A 26,889-nucleotide genomic window follows, 5' to 3' on the forward strand; every position below is an offset into this window, starting at 1 on the left:
CTGAGATTAGAAATTGGGAAAGAATGGTATTGTTGCTGTCGAGTTTGTGTGTGTGTGTGTGTGTGTGTGTGTGTGTGTGTGTGTGTGTGTGTGTGTGTGTGTGTGTGTGCGTGTGTGGATTTAGGGCGCTCAACAGGGAGGTTGTGAGCTGCCTAATATGATCACGGTAAAGCGGGAATTTCGTTGAGATTGTAGAGGACCCATGTTGGTGAAGGTAAACGGATGTGGCAGGCAACTCATAGTGCATGGCGTTCAAGGATTTTGAGAGATGAAGTGGACTGTTGTGGAGCTGGTACGCTTGAATTCATTGTATGCTGCATTAGTGGTAATTAGAGATCGGAAATGAGCTCTGTATACTCGCTTTAATGTCGTAAGCGAGTCATCTGTCGTCATGTCCAAACTCGCCGCCTCCATGTGTTCGGAGACCGGACTCGCGAATCTCCACCGCAGCCCATTTACTTATACGATGGGCGTTTGAAAAGTCCGCGCAAAAATAAAAATTACTTACGTGTTTGGCGTAAACCTTTTTTTATTTTTCGGCATAATCTCCTTTTTGACTTATAAACTTCGTCGAGCGCTGTTCTAATTTGTCGATCCTTTCCGAATAATAGGAATTGTCCAAGTCTGCAAAATAGCTATTAGTTGCTGCAATGACCTCCTCATTTGAATAAAATCTTTGTCGCGCCAGCTCCGAGGGAGCCAAGTCTGGAGAATAGGGGGGATGTGAAACGAGTTGGAATCCTATTTCCATTAATTTTGCGGACACAACTGCTGAAGTGTGTGCTGGTGCATTTTCGTGATGGAAAATGTCTTTTTTGCGGTCCAATCGGCGGGATTTTTCTTGCAGTTCGGTTTCAAGCGGTCCAATAACGATGAATAATATGCACCTGTAATAGTTTTACCGTTTTCCAGATAGTCGATGAGTATTATCCCTTGCGAATCCCAAAAGACAGTCACCATAACCTTTCCGGCCGAAGGAATGGTCTTCGCCTTTTTTGGTGTAGATTCTCCCTAGGTAACCCATTGTTTAGATTGTTCTTTGGCTCAGTATTATAGTAAAGTATCCATGATTCATCCACAGTCACGAAATGACGCTTAAAGTCCTGCGGATTCTTAGTGAACAGCTGCAAACCATCCTTGCAACACTTCACACGATTCCGTTTTTCGTCAAGCGTGTGAATCGCGGAACCCATCTTGCGGATAGCTTTCTCATGTCCAAATGTTTATGCAAAATATTATGTACCCGTTCATTCGAGATGCTCACATCACTAGCAATCTCACTCACCTGAACACTTCTGTCATCCATCGCCATATCATGGGTTTTAACAATGATTTCTGGAGTCGTAGCCTTACAGGGCGTCCAGAACGTTCAACATCGCTTGTGCCCATATGGCCACTTCGAAAATTTTGAAACCACTTATAGACTGTTCTAATCGAAGGTGCATAGTCACCGTAACGTTTATCAAGCTTCTCTTTAGTCTCCTAAGGCTTTTTGCCTTTCATAAAGTAACCACACGAAATTCTTTTTCGTCCATTTTTTGACAATCACTCGACTTCCTTGATTCACACGAATGCCAAACACACAGAAATAGACCAATATGGCTGAAACTTGGTGTGCGTTGTTTCCAAACATGCTACTTACTAAACATGACCTCGATACGCGCCGATGGTGCCATCTCTAGGATGCTGCACGGACTTTTCAAACGCCCCTCGTGTGTGTGTGTATGTGTGTGTGTGTGTGTGTGTGTGTGTGTGTGTGTGTGTGTGTGTGTACACACAGGGTGTCCCATTTATCTTGACCACCCAAAATAAGTGTTTGTCCAAATGCAATTACAAAATGTTTCAAGCAAATGTTCTTTAGCCATCAGGGGGACATCAATCAGCATGATTGCTTTTGTATTTTACAAAGATATGAACAGCGGTATGACTTTTTCAAATGGCACCCTGTATTTTTTATTCGGTAATTCATTTCCTCTCCTAAAGACCTATTCAAAAATGTATCACAGTGTACCATTCACTGAAACAGAACGTTATTAATTACGTAACACAACACTGACTTTGAGCCCGGGATCACAAACTCGTCCACTTGCTGGTGTTGTCAGAAAACAAACGAAGACCAAGTAAAAACATAATATAAAATTGAATTTGACTCTCCTGTACCATTGCCCAGGAGTAGCACATTCAAAGGTGCTCAAAGCGGTGACCCTGGACACCGATACACTGATTCCCTCGTTGAATGAAAGAATCATTTACTTCTTCCAGTGTTGCCTGCTGAAGAGAATTACAAGCAAGCACGATACGTTCGATCATATCCTCTGGAGTTGTTGAAATATTGTGATAGACAACGTCTTTAATGCTACCCCCAAGAAAAAAGTTCTGAGGATTTCAATTAGGAGATCTAGCAGGCCAAGTAACTGTTTCTCCTCGACCAATCCGTCTGGCAGGATACCTTCGGTTTAGAACACGACTTGCACGCAAGGCATTATGTGCTGGACATCCATCGTGTTGATACCACATAAGCATTCTGGTTCTTAGCGGCACTTCATCCAGAAGAAGAGGAAGAATTCGTCTGAGAAAGTTGGCATACGCTGTGCCGTTTAGACTACTACTGATGAAATAAGGGGCAATAATTGTACCAAGCATCCCAGTCCAGACGTTAGCTCTCCACTGACGCTGACGTTCCACCAGTCGAAGCCATCGTGGGATGTCACTGGACCAATAATTCATGTTCCTTGTATTTACCTGGCCCTTGTTTGAGAAAGAACATTCATCAGTAAATAGAACATTGGAGAAGAAGTTCGACTGATGACCATAGATGTAAAGTCCCATAGTGATAATAAAAGAAGAAGAGAAGTAGTTCGGGTTGGCGAGGATTTGCTGCTGTGCTCACTGACAGGACTGTACACGATTATGGAAATCATTCCCATGCAACTCTTGATGTAGGTGTACATGGTAAGGATGGAAGCGGTGACTGTAAGAATTCGATGTACACTGGTTTTAGGAATGCCAATCTCGTGTTCAAGCTGTCATGTACTCACATGTGGATTCATAGCAACGGAAGCAAGAACAGTAACTTCGGCAGCTTCGTCTGTGCGAGTGTTACGACGATTGCGTTGTCGTGGGCTGAAACTTCCCGTTTCCTGAAGCGTCGCAACAAGACGAGAAAAAATTCGTCGGGAAGGCTCTCTGTACAGTTACGCTGCTCAGCAACAACAACAACAATAATAATAAAAGTTATGTCGATGCAGTTTGTAGGAAGGACAGTCTTTGCTGTATGCCTACTCTACACAACATTATTTAAAAGGACTAAACTACTATACTAAATGTACCCGTACATAAGAAAACAGTATTGCAATTACTGTGCTGCTAACTTACATTCCCCATAGATGAGTAGCATTTCTACCTTCTCTTCGTTGGTGTACATTCTACTCACACAACTCTTCAACTGACGATGGTTGACGGAATGACGGGTGTGCATTCTACGTATGTTTACATTTGTTCTCTGTCAACGTCAGCACGTGGATGTGTCCCATTACCCCGAGAACCTGCACTAAGCGCTGGGAGTGTTAAAATCGATGTTGTGTTATTTAATTAATAACGTTGTTTTTCCGTGAATGGTACACTGTGATACATTTTTGAATAGGTCTCTAGGAGAGGAAATGAATTACCGATTAAAAAATACAGGGCGCCATTCAAAAAAGTCGTACAGCTGTTCATATCTTTGTGAAAAAACAAAGGCAATCATGCTGATTGATGCCCCCTTGACGCCTAAAGAACATTTCCTTGAAACATTTTGTAATTTGCATCTGGACAAACAGTTATTTAGGGTGGTCAAGATAAATGGGACAAACTTTTTAGAAGACTGCTGTAAATTTATTTTAATATTTAATATCCATTCAGAGAATGTCTAAGAATTATGTTTACGTGCACACCCTTTCGACACGTTACCGTATGTGCGGCGACAGCACAAGGAAACGGGACACGACAATGAAGTGTATTTTCTAAATGGTGATTAATTATTAAGATTAATTTACAGCGGTCTTCGAAAAAGTTGCAGAAGTGAGCGATAAGCTAGACAACTCGTTATTAGTGAAAAAGTACAGAAATAGGCGCTTTTTGGTCGCAGGTACATAAAAGTGACGTTGCTCTGTGCCCGGTTTTTGTTGGACAGAGCACATATATTTTCTTATGGTGGTGGTAGAATAAACAAGAATACAACCACTTTGTTTACGCTGAACGAACTTCGTATACTTTTTGTCTAAAGTGTGGACTGTAGCATCGAACTTCTCCAGACATCACTCTTCCTGTTTGTTGTATACATTGCGTGACTTAATTTTCATCTTCCACAATCTCACAGAACAGCTTTGTTGGAAGCCATCTAATCCCGACAGTCCGTCATTGCATTCAGCGTTAGTACCAAGTCACGACTGGCATTACATTCCTGCACGCCCCAGTAACAGGAAACGAGTCGTCGACTATGAAGCGACCGCAGCGCCATCGTTCGTAGACTCGTCATGATCGCGAACTACAGCGAGGCGACAAGCGTCACGGGATACCTCCTAATATCGCGCCATACATCCTCCTGCCTGGCGCAGTATAGCAACTCAATGTAGCATGGACTCAACGATTCGCAGGAAGTGCTCCCCCCCCCAAATATTGGGCAATGCTGCCTCTATAGCAGTCCACAATTGCGAAAGTGTTGTCAGTGCAGGATTTTGTGCACGAAATTACTTCCCGTAAATGTTCGATGGCACTCCTGTCAGGCGATCTGCGTGGCCAAACCATTCGCTCGAGTTTTCCAGGTGTTCTTCAAACAATTCGCGAACAATTGTTGTCTGGTGACATGGTGCATTGTCATCCATAAAATTTTCATCGATGTTAGGGAATACAAAGTCTATGCATGACTGCAAATGGTCTCCAAATAGCCGAACACAAACATTTCCAGTCAGTCATCGGTTCAGTTGTACCAGAAGACCCAGTCCGTTCCATGGAAACAACCCACACCATTATGGAGCCACCACCAGTTGCACAGTGCTTTGTTGTCACCATGAGTCCATGGCTTCGTGGGGCCTGCGCCGCGCTCGAAACCTGCCATCAGCAGTTACCAACTGACCTCAGCAGTTACCAGCTGACCAGGCCACGGTATTGCTGTCGTCTAGGAACCCCCCGATAAGGTCACGAGCCCAGGAGAGGTGCTGCAGGCGATGTCGTGCTGTTAGCAAAGGCACTCGCGTCGGTCGTCTGCTGCCTTAGCTCATTAAGGGGAGGTACCGTGAATTTCAACCCGATCGTAAAAAAATCACAAGGGGCTGAAAATTTGTTTCAAATCATATCTTGGCATTCTGAATCAAGTGGGTAAATCTAATTTGCTAAATAAAAAAATTTTTCATACTCTCGGATTTTTGAGTTTTGAAAAAATCATTAATTTTCAGACCCTTACATGGAGTTGTTGGTTACCACTCGTTTTATTGACAAAAACAGTTTGAGCAATAAAAGTTTAAAATTAACGGAGAAGTAGCATTTTTTCGTTTCGGCCATTTTCATTTCTTCTAAGAAATTGAAGTTTGTGCCCTTTTTAACACTATGTACAAACGAAAAGTGTAGATAAATTATAAAAAAAAATTGTTTTTATAATACGTGACAAGAATTTAGCACAAAATAGAATTACTACTACATTATACAATGTTTGGCCACGTATGAAGGAAAAATAAATAAGACGACTCGATATGTTTGAAAATTATGTTCTTTATTTTCAGCTTATGTATTACATCACATGCACACCGTATATATGTGAATAATACGCAATTACATCAAAACAGTTCTGCGTCATAGATCACATCATCACGTTCCAATATAGCTTCTTCTCTTTGATGTTTGGTAGAGTCAGTTTTTCGACCCACTTGCTTCTGTTTTTTCGAATATTCCTCTTCCGCTTGGTGCAATGCTACTTTGACCTTTTTCGCTGATGCTTGTGCTGTTCGTTAGGACATTGAGTCCTCATTTTGTCCTTATTTCTAAAATAACTCGGTGAGAGCCAACATTATATTTACAAATACTGATAGAAACCGCTACTTTCACTCTCATTGCAGAAAATAGGTCTCTATGGGACACCTACTCCATAAAACACTGTGTAAACTCTCATTAACATTTTTAGTTACACATAGAGCCCATCTTGTTAGTAGTGAATCATCGCTTAAGCGCCCCGACAGCTGAGTGCTGAGTGGTCAGTGTGACGGACTGTCATGTCAAGGGCCCCGGGTTCGATTTCCGGCTGGGTCGGAGATTTTCTCCGCTCAGGGATTGGGCGGTGTGTTCTCTTCATCATCATCATCTCATCCCCATCGACGCGCAAGTCGACGAAGTGGCGTCATCTCAAAAGACTTGCACCAGGCGACCAGTCTACCCGACGGGAGGACCTAACCACACGACATTTCCATTTTCCCTCACTTAAGCTAGTAGAAAGAGGCAATATTTTATTTAAATAAAGTTGATTTATAGGTGTTTTTATATTGGAAGCATGAGACCCAGACTCAATGTCTTTACCAATGCTGATTGATAATAACAGCGTGATGAATCACCTTTCGGGCAGTGACAATGCTGAGGATTTTTTTTTTTTTTTTGTCATTGTAAGCGCAATAATATATTAATGCTTATGTTGCAGCTTTCATATTCTGAAAATAGTAAATTAGTTGAGACCATTGTAGCTGTAAAATGTCAATCATATCGAAAAGTATGTTTATACACACCTTTATATCCATATACTGCTTTTTTGTAATACTCTGCAAGTATTTTTATCGTAGCCTCCTTCAGTTGTTCATGACACTTGTCACCAAACTATCGGATCGTCTTTTATTTATTCTTCCTTCATACTGAGCCAAACATTGTTGAATGTTTTAGTAATTCTAGTTTACGCTAAATTCTTGTCATGTATTATAAAAACATTTTTTTTATAATTTATCTACATTTTTCGTTTGCATAGAGTGTTAAAAAGGTCATAGTACTTCAACTTCTTAGAAAAAATTTAAAATGACTGAAACAAAAAAAATGCTACTCCTCCGTTAGTTTTAAAGTTTTTGGTTAAATCTTTGTTTTACAAATTGGATTTACCCGCTTAATTCGGCATGCCAAGATATATTATGACTCAAATTTTTACTCCCCTGTGATTTTTTTACGGTCGGGTTGAAATTTCACTGGTGCCTCCCCTTAACGCAAAATTTCACCACATTGCCCTAACGGATACGTCCGTTGTACATCCCACATTGATTTCTGCTGTTATTTCAGGCAGTGTTGCTTGCCTGTTAGCACTGACAACTCTGTGCAAACGCTGCTGCTCTCGGTTGTTAAGTGAAGGCCGTCAGCCAAAGTGTTGTCTGCGGTGGGAGGTAATGCCTGAAATCTGATAGTGTCAGCACACTGTTGACACTGTGGATCTCGGAAAACTGAATTCATAAACCGATTTCCCAAATGGGATGTCCCATGTGGCTAGCTTCTAACAATACCACCACTTGCAAAGTAGGTAAGAAATCAGATTAATAATGTTGCTCACGCAGCATATGCTCGCTTTATCGGGCAACAACAAAGTTATTGCCTGTGGGTGGTATCGTCAGACTGAAAATAATGAAGTCACTGTAAAAAAAGTAATTAATTTTGGCACTTATATTGAATGGATTCCCACGTAGATTTCGTCGAAGTTGTTATGGCTCATCTTGTTGATTCTAGGGTGATTCTACATTGACTGCTAGAAGGTCCAGATCCGTATATTAGCAATTTTTGAAGACCTAACAAATGCGTTTTTCAGGAAGTTCCTAATGATCAAACAATCCCAGATCAGAACAATGGTATGGTAGAAATAATTTTTGACTCGGTGTTCACAATCCACATTTTTATTAAACTCCTTGTAAATTCACATACATGGTTCAAATGGCTGTGAGCACTATGGGACTTAACATCAGTGGTCATCAGTCCCCTAGAACTTAGAACTACACTCCTGGAAATTGAAATAAGAACACCGTGAATTCATTGTCCCAGGAAGGGGAAACTTTATTGACACATTCCTGGGGTCAGATACATCACATGATCACACTGACAGAACCACAGGCACATAGACACAGGCAACAGAGCATGCACAATGTCGGCACTAGTACAGTGTATATCCACCTTTCGCAGCAATGCAGGCTGCTATTCTCCCATGGAGACGATCGTAGAGATGCTGGATGTAGTCCGGTGGAACGGCTTGCCATGCCATTTCCACCTGGCGCCTCAGTTGGACCAGCGTTCGTGCTGGACGTGCAGACCGCGTGAGACGACGCTTCATCTAGTCCCAAACATGCTCAATGGGGGACAGATCCGGAGATCTTGCTGGCCAGGGTAGTTGACTTACACCTTCTAGAGCACGTTGGGTGGCACGGGATACATGCGGACGTGCATTGTCCTGTTGGAACAGCAAGTTCCCTTGCCGGTCTAGGAATGGTAGAACGATGGGTTCGATGACGGTTTGAATGTACCGTGCACTATTCAGTGTCCCCTCGACGATCACCAGTGGTGTACGGCCAGTGTAGGAGATCGCTCCCCACACCATGATGCCGGGTGTTGGCCCTGTGTGCCTCGGTCGTATGCAGTCCTGATTGTGGCGCTCACCTGCACGGCGCCAAACACGCATACGACCAACATTGGCACCAAGGCAGAAGCGACTCTCATCGCTGAAGACGACACGTCTCCATTCGTCCCTCCATTCACGCCTGTCGCGACACCACTGGAGGCGGGCTGCACGATGTTGGGGCGTGAGCGGAAGACGGCCTAACGGTGTGCGGGACCGTAGCCCAGCTTCATGGAGACGGTTGCGAATGGTCCTCGCCGATACCCCTGGAGCAACAGTGTCCCTAATTTGCTGGGAAGTGGCGGTGCGGTCCCCTACGGCACTGCGTAGGATCCTACAGTCTTGGCGTGCATCCGTGCGTCGCTGCGGTCCGGTCCCAGGTCGACGGGCACGTGCACCTTCCGCCGACCACTGGCGACAACATCGATGTACTGTGGAGACCTCACGCCCCACGTGTTGAGCAATTCGGCGGTACGTCCACCCGGCCTCCCGCATGCCCACTATACGCCCTCGCTCAAAGTCCGTCAACTGCACATACGGTTCACGTCCACGCTGTCGCGGCATGCTACCAGTGTTAGAGACTGCGATGGAGCTCCGTATGCCATGGCAAAGTGGCTGACACTGACGGCGGCGGTGCACAAATGCTGCGCAGCTAGCGCCATTCGACGGCCAACACCGCGGTTCCTGGTGTGTCCGCTGTGCCGTGCGTGTGATCATTGCTTGTACAGCCCTCTCGCAGCGTCCGGAGCAAGTATGGTGGGTCTGACACACCGGTGTCAATGTGTTCTTTTTTCCATTTCCAGGAGTGTACTTAAACCTAACTAACCTAAGGACATCACACACATCCATGCCCGAGGCGGGATTCGAACCTGCGACGGTAGCGGTCACGCGGTTCCGGACTGAAGCACCTAGAACCGCATGGCCACACCAGCCGTCTAATTCAGATATACTTCTTCTTAATTGTCACATCATCAAGAAAACAGTTTTGCATCAATCTTCATATATTTAATTTCCACTGTAACCAAACACAAGACTTGGCTGTTCTTTTACAAAGCGAAATAACAACTTCTGCAAAGTGAAACAAAGACTGCTCTGTGTCCGCATTCGCACCAAAACGGTTACAAGTAAGTCAAAGATTGTGACAGTCTCACAGAAATGAATACACTCAAGAACCATATCACTGTAATATATCGATACATCGGAGTACCTATACATTAATAAAACCAAATGTGAATGTTGTCACAAAAATGTCTGTTACTTCGCAGAAAAGTAGTACAATATTACTGGTATCGAGAACTGGGGTTGGCCGGCCGCGGTGGTCTAGCGGTTCTAGGCGCGCAGTCCGGTACCGCGCGACTGCTACGGTCGCAGGTTCGAATCCTGCCTCGGGCATGGATGTGTGTGATGTCCTTAGGTTAGTTAGGTTTAAGTAGTTCTAAGTTCTAGGGGACTGATGACCACAGATGTTAAGTCCCATAGTGCTCAGAGCCATTTGAACCATTTGAACTGGAGTTGGAGTGTCGTAATGGTCACGTAAATAGAGAACCATTACAAGCTCCAATTATGGCACTGCCTTTGAAGTCTGTTAATTCCCATATTGCAGTCATAACCGCGTCGAAAGCGTTTTCACGTGAATCACCTGAGTAAAAATAACATCTCTGCCAATACACTGCCATTTTATACCTTGTGTACGCGATACTAGCGCAATCTGTATATGTGCATATTGCTATCCCATGACTTGTCACCTCAGTGCACAGCAAGACGGAAGGAAGCAGGTAAGGCACTGGCGTAGCGGCGGCGCCTTGATTTCCGATGTATGCAACCCTCAATACTAGCCTCTCACTCGCCTCGTACTCGCCCCGCTGCCGACCTCTAGAGCTACGCATGGCCGCCTGCTGAAGACCCTCGCTCTCCTCAGCTGTTGCAGCATGGTGCTGGTGCTGAGCGGGGTGCTGCAGGACGAGCCACCGCCGGATACGCGGTCGCTGCTGCAGGCACACCCCATCTACAAGGACTCGGCCCAGCAGTTCGTCGCCATCCCCAACAAGGTTGTGGGCCCTGCCGGACTGCTCTACGTGCGCCAGCGCGAGCTCGCCGTCACAGTACCACACGACAGTGAGTAGACTGCACCACTCTGCTCTCCATTCTCTTCCCTTCCACTTTCCTAAAACTTTCTTGACAACTTGGGGTACAGCACCACCTTGGCTCCGGCCCCGGACCTGCCTGCTCCGTGACCTCTGTCAGTTTCCCGAGGATGGTACCGCTTCTCTTGTTTATCGTCGGGCATTTGCTGCTCTATGCGCACAAATGAAGAATGCCACATTTGTTTACACTGATGGCTCAAAAACATCGTTTGGAGTGCCTATATTGTTGGCGACACCCCCAATAGATTTCGGCTTCCCGACCAGTGTTCGGTTTTTACTGCGGAGCTTTACGCTGTTCTCCAGGCTGTCCAATACATCCGTCGCCATCAGCGGATACGGTATGTTATCTGCTCAGATTCGCTCAGCTCTCTCCTCAGTCTCCAAGCTCTCTACCCTGTCCACCCTCTGGTCCACTGGATTCAGGACTGCCTCCACCTGCTCCACTTGGGGTGCATCTCTGTGGCGTTCCTCTGGATCTGTTGGTATCTGTGGAAATGAGGCGGCAGATATAGCGGCCAAGGCTGCAATCTCTCTTCTTCAGCCATCCATTCGCATGATTCCCTTCGCCGATATGCGGAGTCTTCTATGTCGTCGTGTTGCTCTTTTATGGCATGCACATTGGTCGACACTTCCCAATAATAAATTGCGGGACGTGAAAGCTCTTCCCTGTGCTTGGACCTCTTCCTCCCGAACTCGTCGTCGGGAGGAGGTAATTTTAACTAGACTCTGGATAGGGCACTGTCTTTTTAGCCATCGACATCTTTTAAGTGGCGATCCTCCCCCACTCTGTCCCCACTGCTCTCAGCTGTGGACAGTGAGACACCTTTTACTTGAGTGCCCCTATTTTACTCCGTTACGCGCCCGTCTACAGCTGTCGCCTGATATATCTTCCATTTTAGTAGATGACACGCTCTCAGCCGATCGCGTTCTCGAGTTTATTAGTGCCAGTGAGATGTCAGTCATTTGAAGCTCTTTTTGGGGACAAACAACCCCCCATCTATAGTGGTTTTTTAAGCTTTCCTTCTGTTTTTAGCTTCCCCAATTTTTTGAGTTTTGTTCCCATTGCTGCTGGTTTCCAGTTTCATTTTTTTACCTTTTCCTCAGTCACAGTCCAGGCGCTAATGACCGTAGCAGTTTTGCGCCCTAAAACCATAACAAAAGAAAGAAAAAAAAAACCACTCTCCTCTCCCACCACACCACCCTATACTGAGATCCGCTGCACAGTTTTGGGTTTTCTGTGGTTTCCTTAGACTGCGACCATGTATGTACACAGAAATTTTTCTAAGAGGGAGAAAGATTCTTAAATTGCCAGTTTGATGTAACTGGTTCAGTAAGTTTGAAAATGTGTCATTGCCGAATAACTAAATTTGACAAGTACAAAAAATTAACTGCATCTCAAAAGATTGATTTCTCTACGTACTTAGTATTTTTAAGTTAGATTACGTTGCTACCTACATGGTAATCATATTTCACTAGTACGATATATGCAGAGTACGTCGTTTTCTGCAAACAACCTTGTGGACAGGGCAACCACAGACATGAGTAATCATCTTGGGTGTTAATAAACTGTTTCATGTATATTGAGTCCTTTATTTTTACTTGAAGATAACACTTGGTCGGCCACCTGTTGCGCAACTGCACATTGACCACAGAAGCTGCCAGCTGCATCATATTGGATTGGAATCCATGCATCCAGCTGTTTTATTCAAAGATGTATAACCTTTTAGTGGTTTTTTGTCCTGATGGACAAGGACTTTTGGGTACTGTAAAAGTCTTGTACTGTAAGGAAGCAAGGGAGAGGATGTTGTTATGGGTGGCCAGTATCTTCTTTCTACAACACAAATGCACACCGATGTGTCGGCACAGCATGGAATTCAACCTTTTACACGACGACACAAGCTCAGCACAATAGGCTGTGGGGTGTTAGGACTGGACCAAGTAACACATCAGGCAACCACCATCGACAGTTGCAGTGAACATTTATTTGGCACATTTAAACAAGACATAACAAATAAAACCATCAACACTTTTTTAAGATTACCATTTATGTGAAAACAAGTTACTTCAAAATTTAAACATTCATAAACCATGGCACTTATGGCCTGTTACACATTTAGTGAAATGACTTAATTATTTACCCAAAAACTATGATCAACCTGAAGAACAATTTACTAAAAATTTAACGAGGAAATGTTGTTGTTGTTGTGTTCTTCAGTCCTGAGACTGGTTTGATGCAGCTCTCCATGCTACTCTATCTTGTGCAAGCTTCTTCATCTCCTGGTACTTACTGCAACCTACATCCTTCTGAATCTGCTTAATGTATTCATCTCTTGGTCTCCCTATACGATTTTTACCCTCCACGCTGCCCTCCAATGCTAAATTTATGATTCCTTGATGCCTCAGAACATGGCCTACCAACCGGTCCCTTCTTCTTGTCAAGTTGTGCCACAAACTCCTCCCCTATTCTATTCAATACCTCCACATTAGTTAGGTGATCTACCCATCTAATCTTCAGCATTCTTCTGTAGCACCACATTTCGAAAGCTTCTATTCTCTTCCTGTCCAAACTACATTGGTAGAGACTTTAATCTTCCGACAATCAATTTGGAAAATTTACAGTTTTCTTAGTGGTGGGCATGACAAGACACCCTATGAACATTAGTAAATGCCTTCTCTGAAAACTACATAGAACAGGTAGTGTGCAACATCACACATGATGGAAAAAATTAGATCTAATGGCAACAAATAGGATGTCCTCATCGAAACTGGTATCGGTGATCATGAAGCGGTTGTTACCAAAATACAAAGAACAACTAAGACGAGTAATGTCATATCTCAATGACGAAGTTGAAATTTGTAACATAGGGCAGGAGCATGTACACGTAAACACCCTGAAGAAGGTCGCTTGCAACAGGAACCGACACGTCGGTAGTTTCATATACATTGGCAACGCGGTCACAAACGCAGAAAAATTTTATTGAATATGGCTCAAGTTTAAAAAAATAGTTGACCACGCACTGAATAGATGTGTATCCAGTATAACAGTTCATAATGGGAGGGAACCTCCTTGGTATACAGTTACTGTAAAGATAGTTCTACGGAAACAGACCACTGCATAATAGATGTTAAGCAAAATATAAGGAGATGCGGAATGAAACGTGTTTGCCTGTCAACTGAGAAAAGCGTGAAGGCCTTCAGTGACTACCGTAGCTGAATTTAGTCAAATGATCTTTCACAAAATCCAAAGAAATTTTGGTCGTGTACATGGGCTATTAGTGGCACTCACGGATGAGACAAAGACGGAAACTGAAGATAGCGAAGTAAAAGTTGAAATGCTTAACTCCGTTTACAAATGTTCCTTTACAAAGGAAAACATAGGAGAATTGCCCCAATTTAACCCTCCCACCACTGAAAAGACGAATGAAATAAATATTACTGCCAGTAGCGTTGAGAAACAGCTGATATCGTTAAAATTCAGCAAAGCTGCGGGCCCCCATGAAATCTCTATAATATTCTATACTGAATTTGCAGCTGAGCTGCCCCATCTATTAACTATAATCTGTCGTAGATTCCACGAACAAGAAACTGTGCACGGCAGTTGGAAGAAAACACTGGTCACACCCATTTACAAGAAGGATAGTACATGTGATCCACAAAACTGCCGTCCAGTATTCTTGACATCGGTTTGCTGCAGAATCTTAGACTATATTCTGACCTCAACCGTAATGAGCCATGTCGAACTGAGTGAAATCCTCCATGCCAGCCACTGTTTCCCGAAAACATCGATCATGTGAAGCACAATTCACATTTTGTCACATGACATATTGAAAGCTTTGGATCAAGGCAGTCAAGTAGATGCAGTATATTTTGGTTTCTGAAAAGTATTTGACTTTGTACCACATCTGTGCCTATAATTAAAAATGACTGGATGTGGATTTTTGATATGTAGGACGCAGCAAGCTACCTTTCATGGAGCAGTAACTTCAGGTGTGCCCCACGGAAGTGTGTAGGGACCTTTGCTGTCCACGCGGTATATTAATGAACTTGCGGACAATAGTAATACGAGGGTCACTCCAAAAGAAATGCACACTATTTTTGTAAAAATATAGTTTTCATTCTGCATGTGTGAAAGTTTTACAGTGTGTAGATACATCCTTCCCGTTTGTTTTCAAACTTAGTTCAACCTCTTCCCGTGAGTGGCGCTGTCACAGCATGTCTTCAAGATGGCTGCTACACTGGACGTTCGTCAGAAGCAACGTGCTGTCAGAATTACTGTGCTGTGAGAACGAGATAGTGGGCAACATCCACAAGAGGTTGAAAAAGGTGTATGGAGATGCTGCTGTCGATCACAGTACAGTTAGTCGGTGGGCAAGCAGGTTACGTGATGAAAGCGGCACGGCAATATTTAGGATTGTCCTCGCAGCGGCAGGCCTCATAATGCACGCACTCCAGACAATGTGCAGAGAGTTAACGAATTGGTGACTGCTGACAGGCGTATCACAGTGAACGAATTGTCTCGTTACGTTGGGATAGGGGAAGGAAGTGTTTTCAGAATACTGAAAGTGTTAGCGTTAAAAAGATTTGTCCCAGGTGGGTTCCCAGGATGTTGACAGTGGCTCAAAAAATGGCTCTGAGCACTATGGGACTTAACATCTATGGTCATCAGTCCCCTAGAACCTAGAACTACTTAAACCTAACTAACCTAAGGACATCACACAACACTCAGTCATCATGAGGCAGAGAAAATCCCTGACTCCGCCGGGAATCGAACCCAGGCGCGGGAAGCGAGAACGCTACCGCACGACCACGAGCTGCGGACACAGTGGCTCACAAAAAAAAACAAGAAAAAACGGTATGCAGCGGACTTTTGGAACAGTACGAGAATGGTGGAGATGAATTTCTTGGAAGAACTGTGACAGGTGATGAAACATGGCTCTATCATTTTTCACCAGAGACAAAGAGGCAATCATTGGAGTGGCATCATGCAAATTCACCCAAGAAAAAAAAATTCAAAACCATACCTTCTGCTGGAAAAGTTATGACTATGGTGTTTCTCGATTCCGAAGGACTCTTGCTTGTGGACATCTTGCCAAGTGGAACCGCCATAAATTCTGATGCATATGTGATGACACTGAAGAAACGTCAAGCTCGATTTGAGTCGTGTTCGACCACATCGGCAAAAGCAGGATGTTTTGCTGTAGAACGACAATGCACGGCCACATGTCAGTCAAAAAACCATGGAAGCGATCACAAAACTCGGATGGACAACACTGAAACACCCGCCTTACAGTCCTGACCTGGCTCCATGTGACTATCATCTCTTTGGGAAACTGAAAGACTCTCTTCGTGGAACAAGGTTTGAAGATGATGACTGCCTTGTGCCCGGCTGCACACTGCCAAACAGTGGTCCAGAATTTTACCATGTGGGTATACAGGCACTGGTCCCAAGATGGCGTAAAACAGTTTAGAGGGATGGAAATTATGTGAAGAAATGAAAATATTGTTCCTGAAGGATGTAGCTACACACTGTAAAACTTTCAAACATGTAGAATAAAAGATGGATTTAGAAAAAAATAGTGTGCATTTCTTTTGGAGTGACCATCGTAGTAATCTCAGACCTTTTACAGATGATGTAGTTATGTGTAATGAAGTACTGTCTGACAGAAGGTGCATAAATATTCAGTCAGACCTTGTGTAATACTCTGTTGGAATATAAAATGGAATGAACACATAGGCTCACTGTGGGTAAAGCAGGTGGTAGACTTCAGTTCGGTACTAGAATAATGGGGAAATGCAATGACTCTGCAAAGGAGATTACTTAGAAATCACTCACGCAACCAATCCTAGAATATTACTCAAGTCTATGCTGTCCATACCAAATAAGATTAACTGGGGATACTGTACAGTTTAGACATAAAAACTGACCGCCGGCCGGCCGCTACAGAGATTAAGTCCGAGTCGTTCACTTAAGGTGGCCAATAAAACCGACCGCCCCTGGCAATGCTTAAGTCCGGCCATCTGCACAATCTGGCAACACTGTAAGATGTGGAAGTGTCAAGAGGACCTGTTGTCTACTTCCGAGATGATGTGTTGTGTGAGCCCGTGGTCTAATGGTCGTGCATTCTCAACTTTAGTCGCATGTTCGCGTCCGACTGTATCTCTTACTTTTTTAACCACATTTCGACCATCGTCTAAAGTTGCGAGTATGATTGAACATCGAAGATAATTCGCTTCACTTTCTACCCACCATTAATAACAAATACTTCCAGAAACAATTCCGCAGGACAGTTCTTGGCTGCGTCGCGATCAGAACAACTTACGCTCGAGCGTTTCCTCGCGCTGTAGCGGCTACCGGCCACCTGTAATCGGGCGCCGCCCAGGTGAACACGGCGCGACGTTGTCAGGGTATGTATCAGCTGTCATGCTCGAATTTGAAGTTCTAGTTATCATCTTGCAGTTAAGCTTTGAAGATCACATGCTTCAAAATCATGAACTACAGTTAAGCATTGTAAAAATGGGTCGCAAGTGGAGAGAGGTGTCACATCTGCAGCACATCATTCACTTTCGGTATAATAGATAGGTGATTGCTGAGGAGGCAGCTCGAAAGATTTGAACTGTGTGTAGCGCGAGTGATTTAGGGAAAAATACGCCAAGAAAAGATATTCTTGTTTCAACAAAGATCGTTCTGGCATGAATGGTTTTCCACATAAGGAAGTCTCGACTACTGATATAAGTGATGGAGTACCATTTAACCATCATGCGACATTTGCATTCAACAGGCAAGGTTCAGAAGAAACAACAAAAACCAACAGAGTAACGACTATTGCAGTTTTGCTTGAATGTCACCAGGTCGCTCATTGAGCGTTCCTATGCAATACTGTTACTGGTGACGAGTTGTCATGCCTTTATCGTTAGCTTCCTAACTAGAAATGAAAGGTTGAGCCCTATTAAAAGACCTAAACTTGAGCAAAGAGTGGTGTGAACATAATATTTTCCATGTGATAGCTCCATAAGTGTTCTTCCCCGAGGACGTGTCCATCACAGCTGGAATTTGTTGCCAACAATTGAGACACCTTTGTGTCGCAGTGTAAGAAAATCGACCGACAAAACTATATCACGTGTGCTACTGCACGATAACACACTCTGTTGATTTGAGAAACAAAGCTATGCAGGAGATTGACAGGGAAGTCTCAGGCACTTCTGTTGATAGGGAAGTCATCTCTCAGGCACTTGTTCCTCTGATCACGTACTCGTAAAATTTTACCTTCCCTGCTCTTGATCGATCAACTGGCAAGACAACTCATTTCTAGACGAAAATGCTCTTCAAACTATACTGGTTTAATGACATCGTTAGAACCAGTAGGTTTCTACAGGAGTAGAATTCGTAAATTACTTTAGTGTTGTCAGATTGTTTTAGATATTGTGACGTTAGCTGATTCATTTCTTTTTGATGATTACTATTGTGTTCAATAAACTAGTGGAAAACGCAATTAAAATATTCAGTGTACTAATACGAATTAAATTCAACTTACTATAGAAACGTCACAATGGCAGTTTATCTTAATAAAGCATTAAGTGTCTGTAAACCTATTGTGCCTATTTTAACACGAATTACTAGGATATTACCGACTTTTGACTTCGAGAAGGTCTGTATTTACTTCATGTCCTGTATCATACTCAAGTATTATAGTTCATAGATTAAATTATGTATTCACAACAACGAAAAATATGTCGGCAGAAAACAAAAGTGGCATTACGAATTTTGCAGTACCATAAGGCTCTCGCTCTGACTCTAAGGGGTACTGAAAGTAGCAAAACGAATTTTGCTCGAGCGTTGTCTTATGATTCCCTTATTAAGTTTCTAACTGTCTGCGTGTAGCTGTGCTACAAAGGAATTAAAAACTTGGCCTTCAGCGAGCCTCGAAAGTCGAACGAAAGCAGCTGGAACCTGGTAGGCTAGCACATTATCTCGTAGCTAGCGAAGAGGTGCGGGAGCTAGGGCTTACTTAGTGGCCCAGTCGCCGCTATGACAGATAAATCGCAACATAAGAGACGAGAGAAGTTGTATTTCCCGCGTGGAAGACTTTGGTGGACTCAAAGGATTAACTGATACCCTTATCCCACATCTCAAGAGAAAATCACATTATTCAATTGAAATGACACGATAATATCAAGTGAATTTAGCAGGATAGTTCTGTGCCGTCAGGGAAGTAACTCGTCGGACACAGAGTTGCCAAACATATTTTGCGTTGTTGCCAAGTTTCAGTTACCCTACCAAGAAGGGTACTTGCTGATGTGTTCTGTGAGTGGTGCTCTGAACCGCCGATCCTGTTCAAAAATGTTCAAATGTCTCTGAGCACTATGGGACTTAACTTCTGAGGTCATCAGTCCCCTAGAACTTAGAACTACTTAAACCTAACTAACCTAAGGACATCACACACATCCATGCCCGAGGCAAGATTCGAACCCGCGACCTTAGCGGTTACGCGGTTCCAGACTGTAGCGCCTAGAACCGCACGGCCACACTGGCCGGCGCCGGTCCTGTCGCAGCGACTCAGCAGCGATGTCTGCAGCAGGGGAAAGAAAGGCAATCTGCAAACCAACAGGCTTCACAACAGCCCAACCGTGTACCCAATTTCGACGGTCCACCGCAGTAGAAATTATAAGTTCTTTTCCCAGTTACTTGAAAAATCCATAAAGAAAAACATTCAGCTGTAGCAGATTCAACCTGGAAGATAAGGATAGACGCAGCAAAATTCATCGGTCCCTGTTGTAGAAAAGTTTTATCGTAAAAAAATTTTTGACAGTTCAACCAAGTCACAGAGTTTCTATATGTTCCTTGTGCGGCTTGACACTCCTTTATATTTTTGCCAGAATAAATTGAAATTCTCCTAATTTTCCTTAAATAATTAATTAATGTCACTAAAGAATCAATCCTGTTCTCATTGTACGAAATATTCCACTTTAAAACCGATCTTCTTGATCACAATCGCCGATAAAGTTTTAAAACAGAATTTTAATACACTTAACAGTATCGATTATTTTCAAAATGTCAATACGTGTCGACTTCTCATTAATAAAACTTTAAACTAGTTAGTTAATAAAGATCGTCCACACTCCTGATACAATTCTGCCAGAATCTCTTCAAGAAGTGTGAATTTTAATAAAATTTGTAAATTTCACGCATAAGTAATAATTACGATGTATGTCGTAACAACAGAGTCAACTGACTGTTCCAACTTCCAACTCGAAGTTTATTTAACAGTTGATAACCAATTGACATCCAGTTACAAACTTTATCATTCCACATTCAACATTGAACTCCTTTTCATTTTATATAAAAAAATCCTTTAGTAATGGTCAGCATGATGTTTCAACGGTTCTGCCAGTCGCCGGCCGTCGACTACGATGCAATAGTGGTTAGCTCTCGTCCGCCGCGTATGGAGTCCCCACTGGATCATCTTGCTGCCACGCTCGACATGAAAGAAAAGAAACAAAATCTTTTTAAATCACAAGTATCCACTTAACATACTACAAATATATAAATATACATATTAACATTTCTTACCTGCGCGTCGCTCAAGCGGTAAAGAAACGTGATGTTTCCTGACTAGACTTTTGAAACACCACAGTGGCCTCGGAAGTGACTATAGCTTCGTCTCAAAGTTGAGGGTGGCAAGGGCCGGAATGTCCTCATTACATGTCAGTGAGTCTTATTCGGATTTCGATAACTACGTTTAGGGGCTAGAGTGTAATTACTTGTAATCGATGCACTGAGTGCAAACGAAACGTCATAGTTAAATAACGGCGACAATTATTTGTGTTTTACTTTCCTAATCGGACAGAAACCTTGAAAGCGTATTCACCAGACGCGATTCACAATTTTGGAGCTTCTCCACTGGCTGATTTGGCAACGTATCTTTGCTATACAATAATGTTATTGAGATCACTGTCATTGGCCCACCCACCAGAAGACAGGCATGACCTGGCTTCTTGTCAGCTCTTCTGGCGGATATTCTGCCGTTGCTCGAAACGTGAAGACTTAAAGTGAATTAGAATATTCCATATTGCGAAAATCTGATGTTTCTATTCTTCCAGCTCTAACATCCAAAAACCAGTTACAGTAAACGGCAGAAAAGCGCCAATGAACCAATAATTAATACTGTAGTCATAATTAATGGAATCTGACAAACTCCATCTGTCATCTGATAATTGTGAACAACTACATTTTTCACCTCCACAGCCGTCCGGGGTGGCCGAGCGGTTCTAGGCGCTACAGTCTGCAACAGCGCGACTGATACAGTCGCAGGTTCGAATCCTGCCTCGGGCATGGATGTGCGTGATGTCCTTGGGTTAGTTAGGTTTAAGTAGTTCTAAGTTCTAGGGGACTGATGACCTCAGAAGTTAAGTCCCATAGTGCTCAAAGCCATTTGAACCATTTCACCTCCACAGCACTGCAGTATGAACTCAAGGATTTTGTAGGACTCCTATACTTAATTTGGTTGTGATCATTTTCAATGACGGTAGAGGAGGAGCAAAACCATTTCAGTTGAAATATACTTATCCAGAGGGATTTGATTCTTTGGCTAAAGTTGCAGTAGCACATCCAGTATCAATAATGTGAGCATTTGCTCTTTGCTGTAGTATAGGCTAGGGCACAAAGAAGCAGGTTTCCCTTAAAGTAAATGATGAGAGACACTGTAATTAAAGGATAAAGTAACCATCTCGCCAATGTAAATTTTCCAAATCGCTGTCACTTATTAAAGATGAATTGTTCAGAAAATTACAAATATATCTAGTGAAATGAGTAGGTTAATGCAGCTGCAGTCTGTCACTATCACTGAGTTACCAGACATCTTCCCAATAGCACTTAAGGCAGAAATATGTGTGTGTGCGTGTGTGTGTGTGTGTGTGTGTGTGTGTGTGTGTGTGTGTGTGTGTGTGTGTGTGTGTTTTCTTTCGGACATTCCAAAAGAACAAACACCACAAATAAATGCATTACAGGGTGTTTCAGGAGGAATAGTAGATGTTTTAGCAGGTGGTAGTATAGACGAATTGCATAAAAAAATCCATATAAATGTGTCTACTTTTTATTGAGTACAGAGATACAACTGTTAGTGTGTAACCCTAACAAACTCAAAGCAAAGGCAAAATAGGATGTTCAAGTTGATTTTCAAAAATTCCTTCACCAACTTCAATGCACTTTTGACTTCTCTTGATAACATCACGTGTAGCTCTTCTGAGGTTGCCTTTCCACTCTTTTATGAGGGCTGCACTATTCGTAATACGAACGATCAAATCGGCTCTTAGGTTTACTTTTTCTGTGTAGACTTATTGTTTCAACCACCCCACGGTCAAAAATCCAGAGTGATAAGGCCCAGGTCCGGGGACCTTGGTGGCCAAGAAAAGTGCCCATATCTACTGATCCATCTTCTGGGAAATGTTAGGTTTGGATAATGTGTTACCTGACAACTAGAATGTGCAGGAGTCCAGTCATGCTGGTGGAAAATATGCATTCTTGTAGCCAAAGGAACCTCTTCCAATAATGCTGGAAGCTCATTTTCAAGGAAGTAGAGACAATGGGGTAATGTAAAGACCAACAAACGAAATGAAAATGCATTGAACCCAACTGCGTGTACTCAATAAAACTTGGATACATGTTATATGGCATTTCTTTCTATACTACCACGTCCTACAACATTTACTATTCCTCCTGAAACATCCTGTATAATTATACAGGTCTCGACGGGCCATCGAAAGTTCTCAGTGCTAGACGCACGTCATCGACCGAACCCTTGCAGGAATACAGTGTGGCTGTGAGCGAGAGGAATAATGGATGGAGATCGGAGGGGAGGGGGGGAGGGGAGTACTGTATGCGGCAAAGATGGGAATTTGCATCTTACAAGGAACGTTTGTACGAGTGGAGAGGCCCTACAAGCAAGTTGGCCATTGTGTCCCAATAGTGCAATGGCCAGAGCGTTGGCCTAGTAAGCAGGAGGTCCATGTTCGAACTCTGGTTGGGTACAAATTTTCATCGGTTGCCGTTGCTGTATTTCAACACATTGTGACAGTGTGGACATCTGTCCTTCAATATTTAAGATGCAATTGTTTTTTGAGGCAATACAGGTGGTTTGCGAACGTTTGCTTGCCATCAATGTAACAGGACTTCAACGACACCCATTCTTTAGTAATTGCTTTGTGATGGTGCTAACCCATGTCAGATACATGCTAATCAGATTGTACTGCATATTTAGTCAAATAACGAATGGTCAGTATAAAGGTATTTACAGTAGAAGCGGGATTGCAGTGAGCTGATCATTTAACTAAGTGCAATGTAGAGTATCCGTGTAGTGAGTCATTTCAGCTGCATAGCTGACGATAATATTTGTCAAGCAATTAACTGCAGAATTAATGTAATACCCACATGATGATCTCTGTAGTCATACTGTATCATTAGCAGTGAGGATCATAGAAACATTAACATGTAGAGGGCTGAAAGTGTCATATAAATGTTCTTATTGAGAGGAGATGAAGAGGAGGAAAAATTATAAATATAAAAGATAGGGTAGCCCACCTGTCATTATGAGGCAAGTTGGACATTTGATTCAGCTAACATCTTCCTGACTGTTTTATTTATTTCAATAACCTTATTTATATTACATTACGTTCTTCACATATGTATGATTTACTACAACGCTCTTGTTAGAAATGAATTTCAGAAGACTACTGCAAATTTAAATTTTTGTACATGCAATATTTTAATGCCTTCTCTTTATCATATATAAATGCTTTGTGGTATTTATTTTGCAGAAAATGTGACTATCTTGGGGTCTGATGATGCTACAACATGCATCATTGTTGTGCTGAGACATTCAGGTAAGCCATCCTCTCATTAGTGATGTAAAAACATATATTTTGTGAACAAACATTTATCTGATAAACTCATTGCTACAGGTTTCAAAATATAACAGACATTTGCTGCTTTATTGATAAATTAGCTTTTGAGACTAGTTTATTGTTGACAGTGTCATTGTTAGGGTCTCAAAATACTGCGAGCAATGTATTTGTGTTGCAAAATGTTCTTACTTGCGCTCCGAGAGGGAAAGAATACTCTGAAGTTAATGACAGGCAATGCGAATGAAAGGACAAGAAAAGTGATGAGCAGGGTAAGGAAAAAGATTAGCGAGACACAAGAATGAGAAAAAGATAAATTGAAATGCTGAGAACCAGAAGGGCTTGAACCACACTGTCATCAGTTTTGAGATTGCAGGTTGTGTGCATGCTCCTGACGTTCATGTGAACCAGTTTTATTAGATACCATTTTGATCCTGCAGGCACCATGAATCAAGACACAAAGGAATTAATGGGTTTGACAGGAAGCGTGCTAGGATAAGCCATTCAGTTGCAATGACCACTGTGTCCGGATGGTGCAGTACTCAGTGCAGCTGCCTAGTAAGCAGGAAACCTGAGTTTGAATCCCCGTCCAGCACAGTTTTTCAACTTTCCATATTGATTTAATCAGTGACCACTGGCAGCTAATGTAATTCCTTTGTGTCTTGAACCAGTTTTATTTCTATCTGTAGCCTCACATTGTATTTACAAACTTTTATGAAAAGATGTCTTGCCAGTTTCTCAGATATTCACTTCTATATGGGTCGAAAACATAATTCTGTTTCTCAGTACCACTCAGTCATAATATAGAGCTGCCAACATAATGTAGTGCCTATGTCATGCACATAGTAGTAGTACTTCATAATTTTTGTCTAAACCTCAAGCCACAGAATGTGTTTATTGAAAATGATGATAACAAGGACCATAGTGTTGGAAGAGGTCATAATTGTGTGTGGTGTATTTAGCATCTATTCTTTATATTCCATTTCTAGTTTCACATTAATTTCAAGCTTTAAAGCTAATATTGTAGTCATAGGATACTAACTCTGTGCACTTTGTACAGTGCTCTATGTCTGAACATTTTTGAACACCAACATTTTCTTTATGATCTGTGTGCATTAGCTGTTCTTTTACAAAGTGCATATATTGCATTTGTTATTTTGTAATGCTCTGCATAATGGTGCTATAAAATGAAACTACTTACATCAAACTTTCTTTAGCTTCTCCATCTACTCCGTAGATGAAGTTCTGAACGAATAAAGTCTGTGTATGGTTGGTTTACATTTTTTGAATATCGTTGCAGATTATGATAAAAGTAAAAATCCAGTTAAGTAAATTGCCAGTATGCATCCTATTTTTCACAGAGAAAATGTAATTTGATTTCAAACCTACTAATATGTTACACACCATAGTAATTTTTTTAAAAATATGATCCATAGAACATGCAATAACTAAGAAACTGATTTCCACCAATGCTATGGTCATTTTAACAGTAACATAATTAATGAATACACCATTGAAAAACTGAAAATTGGCATGAAATCAATTCATTGTAATAAGGATGTTGTCAACTCCTTATTAGTATGCTGCATACAGTTTCAGAAATTGTGGTGGTGTTGGTGGTAATGTCATGGTAACAATGCAGTGATGTCAATTCATAATATAGTTATTTTCAGTTTTGTTTGTATTGGCATTGTTTGTGTGATATGTTGCTATTTTGAAGGAATTATAAAAGTTCTGCAACAAAGCCTGTTTTTCTGTGCCAGGTTCAGGTGCTGTGGCCCTAGCTCATCTAGATGGAGCAGGAACAGAAGAATGTGCTGCCACTATGGTGCAGCGAGTTCAGGAAGTCGGCATGGGCTTTGCAGAGGGCAGGCTCGAGCTGCAGCTCGTTGGTGGATTCTCCGACAGCCGACACTACTCTGAAGACTTATTTTACAATATCATGCGTAAGCACCAAATAACTCAAACATAACCATTTCCTTCAGTACAGTATATAAAGTGTCTCTGACATTAGAAAATATTTTGTTTTGAAACACGAGATAAATAACTAATTACAATGTTTACAGTCATGTTTAAAATATGTCATTAAAGACCACAGTCTCAACTGTTTTTTATACTGATCCATTCAGGCAGTACTATGCGTTTTGTGTGTGTGTGTGTGTGTGTGTGTGTGTGTTTGTGTGTGTGTTTGTGTGTGTGTGTGTGTGTTTGTGTGTTTGTGTGTGTGTGTGTGTGTGTGTGTGTGTGTGTGTGTGTGTGTGTAACAAGGCCAGTGTCACAAAGCTCAGCAATATTTTTAGTCTCGTTTATGTGGTGACTGTCAACTGCTCAATGGTTCAGTTTATTTGCTGAGGGATTATATTTTCTCCTTCCATTATTTCTATTCCAGTTTAATATGGATAGAAGCTCTTATAGGTAATGTTACATTTTTTACAACATAAGATGGAATGTGATTCTGATACAGTTGTGGAAACAGAAAAAGCTACTATATACAGTATGAACAATTATCATCATATGGTGGTAAACCATCATGTTTTGCTATGCGGTTTATAATGTAACCATGCATAAAGATAATTATAGCTGCAACAAGTAAGTTAAACAACATAGCCACTAGGTTAATCTAAAAACAGTTTACAAATTATGGTATCCGCAGAATAAATTATTTACAGAATTTTCATTGGCATCGTGCAATATTTGCAGTTAATTAATGTATCTTTAGTGTATTCTATAATTGTTAATTGTACTTGCATGAGTTATCTTGATGAATTGTATAAAAATCATTATGTGTTAATGTTTGTATCAATAGACATTTTGACAGACAGACAGATTTTAATCTGTTTCAGTGCACCTATGACAGATTTTCATAATTCGTCATAGAGAGTGGTATTATTTATCTCCAATATTTATTTGTTTTAAGAAACGTAATAATTATTTTCCAAAACATCATTTCTTAAAAAGACAGAGATCATAATTATGTTGTGGTCTATGAATAGTTATACCTAAGTCATGCACCTAGTTTTATCATCCCTCAAATGACCATGTAAAAGATTATTACCTTACCTTGTGAATATCTGGGTGTTGAAAATCATCCACAAATCAGCACAACTGTAAATTCTGTTAAATGCAGATAATAAAGTAAAGATATTTCAATAAAAACACCCCTGTTAGGTATATCACTCACCAAAATGATTTTATCTTCCAAACACAGCAATAACATACTTCCTATTCTTTTTGTGCCCATGCACTAATGCTGTC

The 26,889-nt window shown here is 42.0% G+C and overlaps 1 protein-coding gene across 1 annotated transcript in view; it reads left to right on the forward strand.

Annotated features, from left to right (window-relative positions):
- The window catches only part of LOC126473695 (protein N-terminal asparagine amidohydrolase), a 240,004-nt gene that overhangs the window by 194,991 nt on the left and 18,124 nt on the right, over window positions 1-26,889 (forward strand). The window contains exons 2-4 of the mRNA XM_050100934.1: window positions 10,515-10,711; window positions 23,551-23,616; window positions 25,398-25,580. Of these exons, the coding sequence (XP_049956891.1) occupies window positions 10,525-10,711; window positions 23,551-23,616; window positions 25,398-25,580 (436 nt within the window). The 5' untranslated portion in view covers window positions 10,515-10,524. The remainder of the gene's footprint in view (window positions 1-10,514; window positions 10,712-23,550; window positions 23,617-25,397; window positions 25,581-26,889) is intronic.

This window comes from Schistocerca serialis, chromosome 4, assembly GCF_023864345.2.
Source record: "Schistocerca serialis cubense isolate TAMUIC-IGC-003099 chromosome 4, iqSchSeri2.2, whole genome shotgun sequence".
In the NCBI taxonomy this organism is placed as follows: Eukaryota; Metazoa; Arthropoda; class Insecta; order Orthoptera; family Acrididae; genus Schistocerca; species Schistocerca serialis.